Source organism: Orbicella faveolata, unplaced genomic scaffold (assembly GCF_042242905.1).
Source record: "Orbicella faveolata isolate gen_17 unplaced genomic scaffold, um_ofav_v1 contig_48, whole genome shotgun sequence".
NCBI lineage: Eukaryota > Metazoa > Cnidaria > Anthozoa > Scleractinia > Merulinidae > Orbicella > Orbicella faveolata.
In genome coordinates this window covers 13,371,008-13,389,067 of record NW_028301578.1, presented here as the reverse complement: position 1 = coordinate 13,389,067, position 18,060 = coordinate 13,371,008, and the positions used below count along the sequence as shown (strand labels likewise).

At 42.1% G+C, this 18,060-nt stretch overlaps 1 protein-coding gene across 2 annotated transcripts in view; it reads right to left on the bottom strand.

The window, feature by feature from the left end:
* Window positions 1-18,060, bottom strand: part of LOC110039640 (uncharacterized) — a 28,264-nt gene that overhangs the window by 4,018 nt on the left and 6,186 nt on the right. Inside the window, exons 7-33 of one of the 2 annotated variants that reach the window (XM_020744769.2) lie at window positions 17,656-18,003; window positions 17,115-17,333; window positions 16,132-16,286; window positions 15,489-15,604; window positions 14,936-15,139; window positions 13,906-14,096; window positions 13,248-13,440; window positions 12,314-12,491; window positions 12,026-12,184; window positions 11,229-11,423; window positions 10,691-10,871; window positions 10,380-10,503; window positions 9,952-10,148; window positions 9,217-9,505; window positions 8,443-8,684; window positions 7,661-7,860; window positions 7,107-7,272; window positions 6,534-6,683; window positions 5,834-6,079; window positions 5,217-5,545; window positions 4,444-4,720; window positions 3,802-4,001; window positions 3,022-3,277; window positions 2,108-2,287; window positions 1,315-1,542; window positions 869-994; window positions 353-550 (exon numbers count right to left, since the gene is read on the bottom strand). In XM_020744769.2, the coding sequence (XP_020600428.2) occupies window positions 353-550; window positions 869-994; window positions 1,315-1,542; window positions 2,108-2,287; window positions 3,022-3,277; window positions 3,802-4,001; window positions 4,444-4,720; window positions 5,217-5,545; window positions 5,834-6,079; window positions 6,534-6,683; window positions 7,107-7,272; window positions 7,661-7,860; window positions 8,443-8,684; window positions 9,217-9,505; window positions 9,952-10,148; window positions 10,380-10,503; window positions 10,691-10,871; window positions 11,229-11,423; window positions 12,026-12,184; window positions 12,314-12,491; window positions 13,248-13,440; window positions 13,906-14,096; window positions 14,936-15,139; window positions 15,489-15,604; window positions 16,132-16,286; window positions 17,115-17,333; window positions 17,656-18,003 (5,547 nt within the window). Of the gene's footprint in view, window positions 1-352; window positions 551-868; window positions 995-1,314; window positions 1,543-2,107; window positions 2,288-3,021; window positions 3,278-3,801; window positions 4,002-4,443; window positions 4,721-5,216; window positions 5,546-5,833; window positions 6,080-6,533; window positions 6,684-7,106; window positions 7,273-7,660; window positions 7,861-8,442; window positions 8,685-9,216; window positions 9,506-9,951; window positions 10,149-10,379; window positions 10,504-10,690; window positions 10,872-11,228; window positions 11,424-12,025; window positions 12,492-13,247; window positions 13,441-13,905; window positions 14,097-14,935; window positions 15,140-15,488; window positions 15,605-16,131; window positions 16,287-17,114; window positions 17,334-17,655; window positions 18,004-18,060 lie in introns of both variants that reach the window. The other variant, XM_089281589.1, reaches the window with a different exon arrangement.

The following is an 18,060-nucleotide window of genomic DNA, read 5'->3' as shown; positions in this document are numbered from 1 at the left end:
CGGTATGTTCCACATATTGCGATAAGCCATAGGAGAGCATTGTATGTCCTACAAAGTTTTGATCCCAAGACAACTCCCGTGGGAAACGACGACGAACGGAGCAAATCATAGCGGGTAAACAACTGAAGGCTGTGACGGTTACCGCGCATTATAGCGGGAAATCGACGGGACTCTGTGACGAATTCGCACAATACGGCGGGAAAACCTAAGAGCTTTGATGAACGCGGATTAATTTTGACGGGAAAACAGCTGAGAGCCTGAGATACGTTGCGTATGTGTATATTATGGCGGGAAAACAACTGAAAACCGCGACAAACGCGGAACACTTTTAGCCTGAGTCTGAGAGCTTTACCTTTCTCTTGGCATCATGTTGTCTCTGTAACAACTCCAGTGCTTTCTGTATTTCTTCATCCGTGGCACCTGCTAGCTTTCGAGCTTCTTTCTCTTTTTCCATCTCAGCTTCCATCTCTGCCAACTTGGTCTCTTGTTCTTCCTCCAACCGAACTTCCTCTTCGTCTCCTTCAGCCAGGTTTGACATCGTGGAAGATGGCTGTTAAAAGAGGGTATGTTCTTGAATTATCGATGAAGTCTCTCAAAAATGACCATCAATCATTTTCTCCTTATTACCAACCAACAGATAATGTCTTAATGTGGGTCCTTTCTAAGTATTACTCTCGAACAAGAAACAAGAAATAGAAAAGATAAAAATTCAGTTCTCGTGAGGGTGGGAAAAAACTGGCAGTTGAACCCATGAGCTACAATAGCTACAGGGAAACGCGGGCGTACAAGGGGTATTACATGAAGTCCATAAAATGAATGAGAAATGGTAGGGAGAATTTCGATGTTCGTTAGTTAATAGTTATCTTACCGTCATAGTAGAGCTTCTTTTTCTCATAGGACGGGAACCCATTAAAGTGGCCGCCAAGTTGTCCATCCATCCTTCCCGGCGTGCCATGCGCTGGTCTGCTCTGACACGCGCCAACACAGTCTCGTCCTGTGAAACCAAACAGAATTGGCGAACTCTGTGTCTAAAAGCGATGTCATTTTATGTACAAAATAATCTTCAAGTAAAAAGAATAGTAAAACAATGATTTTATGAGGAAGAAAAACACCAAAGACCTAATAACAAGCTACAATCGGGCAACGATGGATGAGATTGGCGACGATTAAAGTGGATTTAGAATCGTCAAAAATATCTCACAACTACAGAGTGAGCAAACCAGGCATATAATAGAACGGTCCATTTCCAAATATGGAATCGTGTGCGGAATTTTCCCGCCTTTTTTGCGCGGGCCGCATTTCAACTTGACTGACCTTGTCGCTTAAAACATTTCCCACTGCATTGCTTTCTGTCGTTTGTTTTTCCTGTAGATCAGCCATTAGAAGTACAGAGATTTCTTCTTGGAGTTTGTCTTCGTCAACCCCGTTTGATAGTAGCTGGGCTCGCTTCATCTCTATCTGAAGAACCAGCGCATCTGAGAGCAGTTTCATGTGCTTCGCTCGGCTTTCGGCGATGCGAGTTGCGTTCAACTTCTTCTCTTCCTGTGGAATTTATTCGAACCAAAAAAAAATGTAACCATGGGAGAAATTATGTGCAGGTAAATTGAAGAGCTAGCCAATAACACAAAAGTTCCTGTAGAACTTCAGGGTACCGCAAAGAAATGAGTCCACGCGACGTAAACCAAAAAAATATTTGACTTCGGCAGGATTTGAACTGATTTTGTTTTACCCACCAAATTACGAGCTAATATTGATGAAAATTTTACGAGGTTTTCATACTTGTTACATGGCTAGTTTACCAAGACGTAAACAAGTGTTTCCCCTTCTGGTTACTGCTCAAGTTTTGCGCATTTCAACAAAATCAAAACCAGACTTGAAATGTTTGCTCCGTTTTCAAGTCGACTAAGGCCCCCCTACACACTAAGCCGGAAAAATTTGAAAATGCAGCTCTATTTAACCGGAGGAATTTGACAACGCCGGCTTTGCGTTTTACTGTGGACGGAAGACATTTTGAAAACGGAGCATTTTTTTAGTGAACAAGCCAAAATACCCTTTGCGTTGGAGGCAAACCCTAAGTTATCAGTAAACAAAAAAGATTTCAAGTAACCTCTGTTTGTAGATCATCAGGTATCGCTTGCATGGCGTCCCTGACCGCGTCCATTCTCCAGGCTTTCCTCTCGGTAGCTATATCATCCACTCTGTTTTGTCGTTCACTTTCGCTTAAGTACCTCGCCGCGGCCAGAGCTTCCTGATCCGCTTCAGCGTTCGCCAGCAAATCTGTGAGTGCCTGCAGAAACAGATGAAAATATAAATTCTCCTTATATCTTTTCATACATCAAATCAGTGTTGGTTCTGAGAATTGGTGTGTTCATCAAGACAATAACGCTAGTTGATGAGATTTGTTATTCCCATTATTTGCCTGTTTGACTTTGTATTGATATTATAAGGAGAAGTTACATGTTGTTCAGTCTTGAAGAGAGAATGAGTCACAGTAATCGAAGTAACCATAAAAAATTTAGGTCTTTCTGATACATATAAAATTTTCCCTTTTTGTAAACTCAGAGTGCAGAGTACGTTTTGCGCTTCATATCTCTGATCTCAATTTAACGACTGTAGACTTCTTGTTTGTGATTCTGACTTTCATTTTTGAGAGTTAAACTTTTATTTGACGGCTGGGCACAAGGTATTTATTTGAAGCTCCCTCGCCTAAGACCCCTCAAGCCTTCCCTATCTCGGAAATACTCCCCAACAAACCTAGGCTAAAAAAGTTCCTTGCTTTTAGCCAGGATATTTACATGTAAAGTGGACGTCCAAAGTTTGCTGTAGGGACTACTCAAATGAACAATTTATGAAGTAACATGAGAAAAATTTTCTTCAAAAACTGGGCGCGTCCACAGGACTCCTGGACCCATCTGGCTAAAAAGTCTGGGCCCACCCCAGGGCTCAACCCTGATACGTTTCCGCCCAGAACGCATTTCTACATCAAAGTAAGCCCACCCCTCCCACACCCCAGAAACGTACCTCCTGTTCTGAAGAGTGCTTCTTCTCCACTTCATTCAAAATAGCTTCCTGTAGTAGTGCCAGTCCTCCCTGTTCCATATCCAGCGCGTTCCTCTTGTCAACCTCGTTATCTTCTTCCTGTTCCTTCAGCAGTTTCTCTTCAAGCTCCTTCTGAGCTTCTTCCTCGGATTTTTCCTTCTTGGCCGCTCTGCGAGCTTTCATGGCCGCAATACGCTCACGGGCTAACTGTTCTTGGCGAGCACGGTCCTTTTCATAGCTGCAAAGAAATGGAAAACAGTGTTCTCATCATCACGCGCCACAAAGTTCACATGTAACCTATTTGACATTACAGCCATCAATTTACAAATTTGAAGTCTCATGTAGGTCAAGTGGCAGATAGATTGACTAGTATCCGAAAGAGGCTTAGTTTTACTCCCGCTGGGTGTAGCTTCTTGCACTGACTAATCTAAAACACCATGTTAACAGTCAATTTATTGGAAACAAACCAAGATGAATAAGGGTAAAAGTACAGTCGAAACTGTTTGGACAGAACTGCGTATCGAGATTTAGAAGAGTCTGTGCAATAAACGCGGGGACTTTTTTATATTAACTACGGTTTCTCTGAGACCAAATGAATTGTCCGTTATAACGTGGTGTCCGCAAAGAGAGATTCTACAGCACATGCACATGATTTGTGTGTCGAAAATGCTCGTAAATAACGTTTACTTTCAAATCGGATTTACAACACACAAAGTAAACTTTAACTGATTATGAAACATTTCTTTGACGGAGGTAACTTGCCTCGCTTCCTTAGCGGCCCGTTCTTGTTTGGCTAAGCCAAGCAAAATGGCCGCGGTATCAAAGTTGTCTTCCTGTTTTAGTCTTCGCTGTTCTCGTCTCAGTTTCGCAAGTTCCAACTGTCGTTTCCTCTCGTTACCGAATCTCTCGTCTTGGTCACGTAGGGCTCTGAGGAGAGCTTCTTTTTCTTCTTCAAATTGGGACTGAAAGTGAAAAGAGAGTTATCATGGTGAGAGATGACTTGGAGAAGATTGTGAGGTTAGGGGCGGGCGTTACAATGGAGGAATAGGGGAGGAGAATGCTAGGGAACGGAGAGGGCGATGGGAGAAAGGGGGAAGAAAAGAAAGGGGAAAGAGACAAAGTGAAAAGGAGGGAAGGGAAAATTGCGGCAAGGAAACGGGGCGAAGAATATAAGAAAATAAAAAAAAATGAGAGAGGGGATCTGAAAAGGGGAAAAGAGAAAGACGAAAGGGGGGAGAAGGGAGAAGACGAAAACGGAGGAATAGAAATATGAAAACGAGACATAGGGAAAAGAGAGAGAGAAAGAGACAAGGAACAAAGGGAAGTGGGGTGGAACAAAATGTGGTAGAGAGGTGAGTGGGGGTGGGGGAAGGCGGATGCAAGAGAAGAAAAAGTTTGCCTTACTGATAAATCATTCAGTAGCGTGCTCGTTGTGACTTCTTCCGTATCAGTGATGGTTTCCTCGATCAGTTGATTTAAGACTTCAGCATCCACTGTATCAACGCCTTCAGCCTCCACCTGTTCCAGGGCAGCCATCTGCCCTTCGTCCACTTCGCCTCCTTGTTGTTTTAACTTGCGGAGCTGCTCGAGTCGTTCCTGCAAGCGCTGTTTTTGTTGCGCTTTGGACTCGCCCATTAGAGCTCGCAAGGCCGCGTCATGTTTCATTCCCTCGCCAAGTAGCCTGTTGATGGAATGATAAAGTTCAGGATTACAGAGGAATTCTCACGGCGCTGGTAAAACCAAAACTTAAGCAACCACAAAAGTATTCGATACGAAGTAACGTAGATAGCCCATGGTTAGCGCTGGAAAACATGTAATTTATGCTAGACGCATGAAAACATCATATCCGTGGCAAGCCCGGGAAGACATGGAACCGAAAACGTGAAACCTATGCAAGCGCTGGAATACATGTCATCCGTGGCAGGCGCGGGAAAATACGTTACCCTTGGAGAGCGCGGGAAAAATACCCGTAGCAAGCGCAGGAAAACACAAAACCTGTGACAAGCGCGGAAAAAAAATGTGTAACCAGAGAAGCAAGCGCGGGAACACGCTTAACCAGCGGAAAGTGCGGGAAAACACGAAACTTAGGGCGAGAAAGCCAAGGACGTGGAAGTACTTACACGCCCATTCTCCTTCTAGGTTAGTCTTAAGCAAGCTACACAAGATAGCCCTCTGACCTGGAAGCCTCGTCTAATTTTCCCTCCTGTCTCAGCTTCCTCTCCTGCAGCTTAAGCTTCAGTAGCTTGGCTTGTCTCTCCCTCTCGGATAGCGCCGCCCACTCGGCGTCTCCCATCTGCTTCATCAGCGCTTCTGTCAGTAGTTTGTCCTTCAGGGCGTCATACTTCTGTTCCAGAGCCTCTACAAGTTCCTGCTCTGGAGACTCCTCGGCAGCAGAGCGAGCTTGCGTCCTTTTTAGACCTAGCACACAGGCAGCCAGGTTGTCGTACCAGCGCTCTCGGCAAGCCATCGTATGGACACTTTGAAGTTGTTTGAGTACCATAGGATTCTACAAGATCAATTGTATTATTTTAAAATAAAGGTAAAGGAGGTAAACTGAATAACAAGTTAAGTTTTCAATCGGAAAGATTCAGATTTTTTTTTTTTCATGGTTTTTTCACACACTAGGGTTTCATCCACAGGCTCAAAAGTTAGAACCATCTTGTACTGCATAATAAATAAAACCATATGAGCTTTCATTTGAATGGTCACACACTAGGGTTTCATCCACAGACTTAACAGTTTAAGTGAGAGCTAGTAATAGAATTTCTAACGCTAAATTAAATCTTCACGATACCTTAACAGCAAGGTCTCGCATCAGATATTCAGCTTCTTGTTCCTGAAGCTGCTGAAGAGCAGCCAATAGAGCCACAGCATTGTCATCCGGCCCCAGTTCCTTTCCTTCCTCTGCAGCCTTCTGTTCCAATTCCTCACGATTTAGTTCAAGCTTTATTCCGACGCCCTCCCGCAATATCGCTTCCTGCTCGTCAGCGGTCTCCGTCATTTCCTCTGGCCCAGACTCTCGCCACTGCTTTCTCAGTTCCTTGCAAGTTAAACCAAAATCATACAACATTGAGACAGGAGAGATGAAGAGATCTTTGCACATTGCACTTGGACCCCTTGAAGGTTTATGTTACTCGTGAATATATATAATGAAACACTCAAATGGTGTCCTAACATTGCACAAAACCTATTTTGAACTGAAAGCACTCTGTTAGCTGCTAACTTAAAAGTCTAATTCAACCTTCGCAAAATCTTTATGACAACACATTTTATGTGCCATGAAACCCTAAAGAGATAATGCAAGAAAAGTGAAGAAACTTTGAAAAACATGGCCTTCGCTTAAAACGCCCAATATCCCTTTTAACGAAGTTCGTATGATGACTTAAAACCAATGTAAACGATTTATTTTTTTCGAAAAAAATTGCAACTTTCGCAAATTGTTATTCCTTCATTTAACAAAACCACAGTAAAGAGCAAAGGTTGATCGTACAAACCTTCAACTCAAAGAGCCTTTCCTGTTGTTGCTGTTTGCTTAGTTGTTTTGTGGCCTTTCTGAGGTCACTTTCTTTTTCTTCGCTGATCAAACGTTCCATAACAAGCATCTCGCACAAATGCTTGCGTTCCATTTCTTTTAAAACCGCTTCCTACGAGATAATGCCATATGAATGGTCACTGACAACTTTGAAACACACCATACCGCTTTATTCACTGAAGAAATCAAAACAAAACCTCCTTTAAAACAACTGCAGCTAACCTTCTCTCAGTCAGTGGACAAACAGCTGTATAAAATATACATAAAGATGTTGCTTTTGTAACACGATTTTATAAAATTTTAGAGAAATACAACCCAAAACTCGAAACGCGAGGATCGCGCTTTGAAGTTTGGCCATTTCCGTCTTCACCACCTTTGCCAATTCTCATTTTCTAACGCGTTCCTTCCTCACTTCGAATATTGTTCTGCAAACGCAGCCCATTTTCGCTAGATTTCCTCTGTTCAAGAAATATTCGTAACCATGTTAAATAGACGCTGCAAAATCAAAGCCTTGTACGTTGGTAGCGGCACATACCTGCAATGCTCCAATGTTATCACTGGAGACTGACACTGGCTTAGTTCCAGTCTCCAGGTTTTTCAGTTCTTCCTTAACTTTATCCATTTCTGATTGGTTCTTCTGCTGCCACGTGACCAACCTCTGCCGAGCCAACTGCTTTTGACGATCTTGATCTTGTTTGGAACTGTGACACAATGGACACGATTAACTTCAGTTAATACAATTACGTGACTTTCGTGATGTTTTGTGTCACGGTGAGTCACGCATAGTTTTCATTAGGAACTTTCATATTTATTAGGGACAGCAGAGTTGTCGACTTGGGTTAAAGCCCAATCTTAACTCTCCACTCCCTCCCCGACTATATGGAGCGTTTGAACAGCCCGTTTTGCTGGAGTATAGAAGGGGAAGTGGGGTTGGGGGGGGGGGGGGGGGGAGAGGAGAGGAAGTGAAAAGGGGGAGTATTATTACTAGGGTACACTCTCTACACATTTTATTAGTGAGCGCAGTAGCATTGAAAGTGCTAACGGAAAAAAAGCACTTACATTACTATCAAAGACATTTTAAATCCTTACTTGCTCTCCAAGTTTATCTGTCGAGCTTGCACTAGTCCCAGCAGCAGAGCAGAGGGTTGGAATGTGCTCTCCTGTAAAGCTTGTCGCTCCTCACGGCGCATGCGTGCCAGCTCCGCGTGACGATGTTGTTCGTTTTCAAACTTACTGTCTGCTCCGCGTACGTCAGCTAACAACGCTTCTGATTCATTGTTGACGCGATTCTACAACAAACGTGAGAATGTGAAATCCTGTTAACTTCCTAAACTTAACTACCACGTACTACTTAAGCCCTCAGATCGGTACGCAGACATCCCTGGGATATTACATTACCTGATCCCCTCTCCGAGTCAAAAGCAACAAATTATTTCTTCTGATTGTAAGACCCTGAGTTGCTGTAGATCTTCTTAAACATTTTAAAGTGATTTTTGTATGTTCACTTGCATTATATGAAAGCAATGGTGTCTTTTGGTTATGATTGGAGAGTTTTACTTTGCAGAATTCTAGAACACACCCTAATCTCTCAGGACGCAAACTCCCTTCCAAACATCACCTCAGTCATTTTTCTAAACTACTTTCTTCCTAAAATAGTCCCCATTCCGTGTTTTGAACTGAAACAAGCCCTGAGCTAACTTAAAGGAATTTGACCACGTTATTTTCCGGCTTCGGAGTTTGGTACAGGCTGGAAAGCAAGATGGAGTGCGATGTTCAATTTCCTCGTCAATAAAGGACATTTGGAAATCCTTACCGGGCACGGCATTCTCTGCAATTTGAAAATGACACAATGCGGTTACAAATTTATATACCTCAAGATCTTGAAGCGTGTTTCCAGTAGATTTTTGAAGTGCCTCTTGTTCTGCTTGAGCATCCTCTTCAGCCTCAAGTTTAGCGATCTCCTCTTCTGATATTCCTTGAGCTTTTCTTTCCTCGCGTTTCTGTTGTCGTTCTTTCTGCCTTAGTTTCTGCTGGGCTCCGTTGTCGCCCATTAGAGACATCAAATTGACAGCTGTCATTTCACCCAAAAGCTGTTGTAACTCGTCATGTTTACCTGCGGATCAGACACGAAAATTAAATCTGCTGTTAGAGTAATTACACCATTCTAAAATAAAGTTACACTTAACAACTATTGAACCGAAAAAGAGATATAACTCAACTCCCGTGATAGCGTTCCTGTGTTGTGTTGTCTCGCGCAAAGATCAGCAAAAAAAAAGAGGTTTAAAATTTGGTCTACTTAAAAAGTGAAAAAAAACAATACCATGCGAAAAAGGACAAGAAATATTTTTTTTCTGTAGGAATTCGATGTCAGTTAATTTCCGTACAGCCTCTCGAATCAGTTTCGAAGGGGTTAAGATTTCATTAAACATATAATTCAGGGTTCTTGCTATTTTTCGGTGCAAGGGGTAAAGGAGTTTTCTGAACTGGTAGCAACTGAATCAAAGTGGATTGCTCCAGGTTATAACGAGTGAGGTAATAAATTTACCGTTCACGCCTTGACAAGAGGAACTCTGAAGAACATAACTGACTGAAATGTCATTGGTATATGATGTCATACGTATAAGTAACGAAGACATGCGCACTACCTTCTTTCTGTAACGCATGTACTTTCAACTTCATCTGAGCCAGTCTGGTGAAGCGATCATTCTCAGAAAGTGCAGCCCACTCAGTCACGCCAACCTGCTGTACAAGAGCGTCACGCAAAAGCTTGTCTTTCAGGGCGTCATATTTGTAGTGCAGAGCTTGAGACAGCTCACGCTCGCTGGCCGTGCCCCAGATTTCAGCTTGCGTGACAACTGTGGCAACGTTCTGATGGGTGCCTTCTTTACGTGACTGGAAGAGGTTCTCTTGAAGCTGCACAAGCTCTGTTTTATCCTGTTAGGTTAGGAATTGTGAAAGAGTTAAAACTTGACGCTAACAGCCAGAAAAACACCGTAATTACGTACCCAGAACTCGAAGTATTGGAAGGATTTGCCACACACAAACTAGCAACGTTAGCTGTTTCTTTTAGAGACCCCCAAAAATCTATAACAAACAGTATTTATACCCTGTCGGCCCTTAACTCAGGTAAAAAAGAAGCTTAGCTATGTTGGGATTTTTTACATCATTCTTGGCATGACCAAAATTACCCTCAAACCGACGGAAACACTAAAGATCACGTAAGATCACGTAAGGAGAAAAATAATGAAGATGTAATAAGATACCAAAAAGGAAAAGGGATGGTTAAGAATGGGAAAGATTGAAACGGATTACGGAAAACAAATTCAGTGGAAAAACGTTCCTTCCCTTCCCGGGTAGTTTCTTTAACAGAAATCAGTTACCTTGTCTTGCATCTCGTTGACTAGTTTTTCACTTTCTTGATCCTGCTCTTGCTGCAGATCTGCTAACAAGGACACAATGACATCATCTTTTTCCACAGCTTGCTCTCCGTCTTGAGTTATTTCGAGATACTTCTGTCGGTTAACAACCTTGAAAACTGCCGCTTCCAGCAGTAGGTTCTGGCGCATTTCTTTGTCCTCTGTAAGGAAAAAACAAGAACACTTCAATACACAACAAAATGGCTGAATTTTTCAAAGGCAACACTTTAACCACCCGCGAACCATGAGGCCACTGCGCGAAGAACCACGAGTTAATTTCCATTCGCTTAATCGCTTAGATAAAGAAAATGCGATCTAATATCAATAGCAGCTTTTTTGTGAGTAAAGTACTTATCATAGCCTGGGTTTCTTGTTAGTAACAAAAACCATACCTGGATCGAGAGCATTCATTTTATTGCTAAGCTGCTGGAGCAAGTTCTCTCGCTGTTGTTGGGTCATGGTTGCCGCAGCCTCGGCTAATTCTGGTTGTTCTTGTTGCAGAACGTCAAGTAAAGCCTGAAAACAATCCCTTGATCAGCATCAAATTCAGATTTTTTACGACTTAACAAGGGGATAAATAAAACCACTGGAACTCTTGATGTGCTAAAATCTAGGAGTAGAAATATTCCTTTCTAATCAATAACTGGAATGTCACGTAACCATAAGCAATCTTCAGTTTATCTTCCTTTTCTCTAAGATTTACCTGCCGTTCATCTTGATGTTTGTGTTCAAGTGCTTTCATCACAGCCTCCTGTAAAACACTCATGTCGCCATCAGTCACCAATTTATCCTCGGCTTCTTGTTCCTTGGCCTTTCTGCGGTCGCGCAACTGAGCTAGGCGTTCACGCGCCAGTTGTTCTTGTCTCAGACGATCTTGTTTAAGCCTTGAAATATAAAGATTGAAGTTAATTGGTTGTAGCCGTTAACTATTTTCATTTTCAGTCGTCTTACAGCCTCACTGGAAGTTAAACCCCTAAGTGTCTGGACTTTTGCATCGCCCTTCCCTATCCTCAAACTATTTGGTCATATTATTTCATGTTTCTGAGCAGTTGCCGAATACTTTCGATTACCCAAAGTTTAATATGCTTCCGGTGAAGTTTGAAGGTTTCGTAAAAAATTTCAGTAACACAACAATCACACTGTCCTATATTTTATAGAATCTACGTTTCACTTTAAATCTCCAATAAGGTATTTCATATTTCATTGCCTTTTCTGTTAAATTACCGAGTCATCAACCGTACCTTTCCTGTACAGCGGCTTTCTGCTTTTCCGCCAGCCCCAGTACTAGCGCGGCCGTGGTAAATTTGTCTTCCTGTTTGGCTTTCAGTTTTTCTCGTTTCAGTCGAGCCAATTCTGCTTGCCTCTGTTTCTCACTCATGAATCGCTCGTCTTGACCTTGTAACCTACGCATAAGCGCTTCCTTTTCTTCTTCGTACCTAAACACGCAACAGCGGTGACAAATTCGTACATTCTCTTTACCTTTTTTTCACAAATTTTAAGGAGGATTGCTTTGAGATCAATGACCTTATCATACAATGGAAAACGGCTGGATTGAGATCCAAATTCTCCTAATGAATTGTACAACAAATCTTATAAAAAAGGTACCAGCAATTTATAGATAATCTATCAGGAATTTGACGTTATCAATCTGGTTATTAATGCTGCGAAACTTTACTACGTAAAAAATATTATCATATCAAATGAAATTGCCAAAAACTACTAATTGCAAAGTAAATACATCGCTTATCAAATTTTAAGCAGCAGCAAGGACACTGGCATTGTAAAGGACTTAAATATTTAGCTTAAAAGACAATTTCGTTCAGTTTCACTTCTTTGTGGATTACAATTCTCTGCTGATGACGTAACTCAATAGTCATAGAGATACATGTAGCGCCTGTGATTGGTTGTTGCTTAGTTACAAATGTCTGCGCGAACGTAACAACCAATGAGAGGCACAACAAGGATCTCGGCAGAGTGACGTCATCGGTGTGGGATTTCCACCGGTTCAAGTCACATCGTCAGCTAGTCTTGAATGTACCTTTTGTCCAAATCTTCCAGAATAGCTTTAACATCAGTAACTTCCTCTCCTTCCGCCAGGCCATCTTCTAAGTCCTCTTCGTCCTCATCGTCCACAGGCAGACCTTGAGCCAGGCGTTCCCTTCGTTTCGCTAAGCGTTCCTTCAGTTTCTCCTCGTATCTGTAAAAAACAACAGCAGTCACTTGGTAAACAACACAGAGCGTCCATGTGGTACCGTTGATAATCGTCTTCAGGGCCACGTGACTTTCCCCGTGATTTATACCCAACCGAAACCAGCTGCTAGCATACCTAGCCTTGTTTTCGCCCATGAGCTTCCTGAGATTAGCGTCCATTTCAAATCCTTCTCCCAGTAATCTATGAAGCTCGTCTAGCTGGCCTTCTTTGCGTAATCGTCTTTCCTCTAACTTGAGTTTGACAAGTCGTTTCTGTCGCTCCTGTTCTGACAACGCCGCCCATTCAGCATCCCCTAAAAAATAATATTACACGAATATTACCATCTGTGTTTATACGTATGTTATTTGCCGGCTGGGAGGTCCGTATAGTGAAAAATTGTCACCGAGGTCACGAAAATGCTGCCCAACACCGCGGGCCGAGGGCAGCATTTTCAAGTCCGAGGTCACAGTTTTTCACTATAAGGACCGACCCTAAGCCGGTAAATAACCTAATTATTTTTTCCTCTCTCTCTCAAATCACTTTTATCCTTTTCCACGCACACATCGCGCGCGCGCGTTACCGTGACCGTGGTCAGAGATAGGAAAATCCAGACCGCACATAGAACGATTCAGATTGCAGGATTCGTTACTGTGCCCACTTGGAAAAAATAAATTATTATCTGTGTTTCTAGTTTGGTACTGCTTGTCTTGCCAGTTTTGTTCTTGCTCTGGTAAATTTTACTTCTTTATCTGCAGGACCAAAAGTTTGAATTCTTGAAGGACACGAGAACATCGATGGCTGACGGAAAAAAAATTAGCTTCCGTAATTCCGGATTTCGTAATTTTTTTCTATTGCAGGCTGGGGAAAGTTGAAATCTGCAATTGCAAGTTTACGTTGACTTGATAACTTCAACCGTGAAATATTCCTTTTCGGTTTCCATACTCAGTTTTCTTATAAAGCAGTAACAGCATGGTACATATTGACCAAGTGACCTATTCTTATAAATTAGATGTCTGACTTCTTGTTTCTGTTTAAGAAGAAAATAGATATCGATCACTAGTAGACTTACCAAGCTGTTTCTTGAGAGCTTCCAGTAGAAGCTTGTCTTTAAGCGCATCATATTTCTGATCCAGAGCTTTGACCAATTCTTGATCCGAGCCTGTTCCATCATACTCTAACAACACTGTAGCTACGTTCTCGAGGACTTCGTCTTTACGCTCTTGTTCCTGTTTTTGTTTCAGGGCGGACAGCTCCGCTTGGCTCTGCAAAGCAAAAGAAAGAAGATTCACTGCAAGAAATAACAGGTCCTAGTTAACTGCTCCTCTTCGCTCGATCCGAAGTTCAAATAATTCTGGAAAACATGGCTTCAGTGTTTTTCAGAATCACTTGAAATTCGACCCGAAAACGATAGTGATGTTGTTGCTCTACCAAGATTCTCTTTACTCTTGTTTCTCTAAAGCAAAAATTTGTAGCACAGTTGAAAAGAAAAATTTTCCCTAAAAATTACTTAATTCGCCTCTGTATTGTTTTCCCTGTTCACAAGACAACTCAATCTCTTTCAAAACGTTCCCGTTTGGAAAAGTGCTTGAGAAAACATGTTTTTTTTCAATGAAAGCGATGATAGTTTGTGGGAAAAGGGTTAAAGTTTTTAAATGAAACGCGAACTGGTCACTTTTCGGAATATGCGAAGCCTTTTTTACACGTAATGACTTGTGTTCAGTATCAACCTTTTCCTGAAGCTGAGCCAGGATTCCTTCGCTTTCCTTGTCCTGCTCCTCTTGTAAATCAGCCATGATGGAGACTGTGACCTCCTCGTCATTCACGTCTGTTTCCTTCTCGTTTGCCAACCTGTAGCGGTGAACTTCAAATTTGTACGCAGCAGCCATGTCAAGGATATCCACGTGGAGCAACTGATCAACTAAAAACACACAACAGGGAAAAAATAAATCTAACAGAATAATGATTGAGGGATTTGGGGTTAAATAGAAATTTCACATCTTGTACAAAGTTCTATTTTACAATAACTGTGTAATTTCTCGCGCGCTGATTGGCTCATTTTTATCATCAATAAGAGTACAGACGGATAAAATTTTAATTTATGCAAGCTTTCAAGTTCAACTTTAAGCTGTCAAACTGTCAAATTTTTAACCAACTATATTTTATTGACTTTTTTTAAGTAGCCAATCAATAAGCGAGAAAAGTTATGGACAATGCTCGCGTCATTTTGAAGAAAAATTCACTTATCTTTGCTTACAGCAAGTTTACCGCGTCTTTTCCCCTAATTTATTCCCGGCATTTGACCATTTTGGGGTCTTGTTATTGTAAAAAACAAATTTCGTCATAACATTGTCAAAGTTTACTGCGGAACCACTCGCCAGCGGCTCGTGGTTCCACAGCCACTTTGACAATATTATGACGTAATTTATCATCAATAAGAGGACAGACGCATAAAAAACTGACGTCAATTTGTTAATTTCCTCCCGCTTTGAAAGACATCTCCGTCATTCGACTCGAAATATTCCATACTGATGACTTAACACTGCAAAGATCTCTGATTGGCTCCTGCTCCGATTTGAATTTTCGCGCGTAAGTAAACGACCAATCAGAACTATACACGGATCTCTGTAGAGCTACGTCACTCATCAAGTTGAAATTTTCTGGATGGAACGTCAGAAATCTTAGCACTGAGCACGAAAACAAACGCTCGTTAACGGAGCTAACAAGAAAAGCAACTTAGAAATTCTAGCTGGAACTTACCTTTAACACCCAAGTCCAGTTCTTCTCTCTTTCCTTTCAGCTCGCTGAGCCGTTTTAGCCTGTCATCCTCGCTAATAGCTCTGGCTTCTTGTCTCATGCCCTGACTGCTCTCGTCTTGAAGCAAGCCCATCAAGAATTCCTGCTCTGCACGGTGTTTTTTCTCCAGTGATTTCAGCACGGCATCCTGCCAGCCTTGAATGTCATCTGTGGGCACAAATTAAGATTGTTTGGCCTTCAGGTAGGACTCAAGCCAGTTATTACGCTAAGAAGTTGACCAGGTAGTTGAGAGGAAAATTCTATCTATTTATTAAAGGAACTACGACACGGTTTGCGTATCTCAAAAAGTTAAGTCTAAAGTTTTCAAATTCGTCGTTAGTATAAATCACTATCAATCTTCTCCATCCTCAACCATCCTTGTTCCTTTATGCTTTATCGTTATTTCTTAGGTGTTTTTCTATGTTAGAAAACTATTATTTTCAGGTTTCCTTTAATTTAAAGGTAATTTTGTACGTGGCCAGAACTGAGCTCCTTCGAGCAATAACAGTCATGTTACCTTTTTCTGGATCTGGTTCATCTTCATCCTCCTCTTCTTCGGGTTTTCCTCGTCTCTTTCTCCGTGCTAACCGCTCTCTTGCGAGCTGTTCTTGCCGCTCTCTATCGCGTCGTAACCTGATGAAAACAGACCAGCGAACACAACGGTGACGTTCGACCATGCGATTTTTAAGGATGATCTTTATTCATGCTACACACAAAATAACTTGAAACACAAATTGTGGTAAGCGATACTGACTTTCAAAGCCTTAACTTCACGACAAAATACAAAGTTGATTCATTCATTGCAAACAAAACCACTGAGATTCGATCCCAAATATCAAAATACTGTCGACGAAGCTTTGCAAAGATCCGTTTAACAGCAACACCGTAATGAAATTTTTTGGACCGTCTCTCAGACAAGCACCTCACGAGCGATGAATCAGTTTGCGCACGAAGCGAGAAGTCCTTTCGCAAACGCTATCATTTTTTCCTGTTGGCTTTCCAAACTTGTCGGCCAATGAACATCAGGCAGTGAACAATGACAGGCAACTGCATTTGCACGCAATCTTTTTGTTGGCTTTCCGGACCGCTCAGCAAATTAAAAAGCCAGTAAAAGCACGTGCACTTTTCCCGCACGTGACTTCACGCCAGCCTTTCCTCACCTTTCTTCAAGGTTCTGCCTGTTCCTCTCTGCCAGCCCCAGCACCAATGCAGCTTCGTCAAACTTCGACTCCCTTTCCGCTTGTCGTTTCTCGCGTCTGAGACGAGCAAGTTCAGCTTGACGTCGCTTTTCTGCTGCAAGTCTGTCTTGCTCCTCCTGAGGAAACAACGGCGAAAAACGTGTAAGTCAAGGTTGCAGTGCAATAACACAAGTCAAGATCCACTTGCTAAGTGACGCCCCGTCCACACTACGCCACAGAAAATTTGAAAACCCAACAATCACCGCTCATTTTGGATTTGTATTTGAGGAAAACTCGAGGTAGGGAAATCACATGATAAACGTGACTTCATCGTTTTCGAAAAGCTCCGTATTCAAAATGTGTTTCGTCTACGCTACAACGCAAAGCCGGCGTTTTCAAATTCCCCCGGCTTGAAGAAAGCTTTCGAAAGCTTTCGAAAGCTCCGTTTTCATGACGAATTAGTGGGGACTGTAGGCCAAACCGTAGAAATAAAGCTCCGTTTTCAAATTTCTTCGGCGCAGTGTGGATGGGACCCGATTCTTACGTCTTAGTGTTTAACGCCATTTGACACGGGAAACATTTTCTTGTAATCTTCCACCCAACAAAATTGCGTTGTTGCGCGTATTGCCATCCGTGTTGTAAGTTGTGCAACTTGTTGCGCGAGGTAGACATGATTCAAAAGGTGTGCAACTGCATTTTGCCGTAACTTGCAATACAATTGGTATGACGCGCTATAACACTTTTTAACTTACATCGCAAGATTTTCGCACGACAAGTTCCAAGTATGTTACCAGTATTAGCTAAACTACAATACTCAATTTACAGTTTCAAATGAAAATGAATTGAACGAAAGCGGCCTGCGAAGCAAATAAGTACATCAATGCTACAAGGACAGTGCAACAGTCGAGACCAAAAAACCCCTTATTTTCGAAAATAACGCAGCTCAACTGAAACAAAGCTCTCACCTGTAGCCTCCGCAGCAACGCGTCCTTTTCTTCATCAAACCTGTTTTGCAGATCTCTCAGAATGTTCCCAGTGCTGGCAGCTTCTTCTTCATTCAATAGTCTCAGCGTCTCTTCATCTTCCTCATCGGGATCTAATCCTTCTTCTTGCCGTCTCTGGCGCCTTTCTAAGCGTTCTTTCAATCGCTCCAAATAACGCTGGCGGTTTTCTCCCAATAACGCCTTCAAAGAAAATAAATAAAACAGGAGAACTTATTAATTTGAAGTTACTTGCCCCACTAGCAAATGGTTGTTTTTTTTTCTCAAGGCAGCGAGCGAAAACCAATATCAATCTAGTTAAAGACTCTTTTAAAGTAATACTGACTGATAAAAGGAATTGCTAGTTCATTAAAAATTGCATTCATGAAAACAGTTTGGGTTAAAAGCGCCCAAGAGCTGACATATTTTGACAACAGCTTTGCTCTTAATGTAGAAAGCATTTTATTTCATTTTCATTTTCAAAAGAGTTGCGTTGCAGATGGTGAAACTACTCTGTCAACAATACCTGTAATGTCTCGGCGTTTTTCAGTCCCTCTCCTAGCAGAGCCGCGGCATCATCAAACCTCCCTTGTTGTCTTAATCGCCGCTCCTGCAGTTTTAGCTTAGCAAGGCGCGCCTGTCTTTCTTGCTCAGAAAGCCTGGCCCATTCCGCTGCACCCATTTGTTTCTCTAGAGCTTCAAGAAGCAGCTTGTCTCTCAGCGCGTCGTATTTGTCTTCCAGCGCCTTCAGAAGTTCGTCCTCTTGGGAAACATTTTCCTCTGTGCCAAGAAGCACGGCTGAAATTCCGTCCAATAGTTCTTCCTGCCATGATGTATGTTCCTGCTGCCGAAGACGAAACAGTTCTTGAATGTCCTGGGAAACCGTAAAGAAACCAAAGGCATGAATATCTTATTTTTTCAACTAAAAATT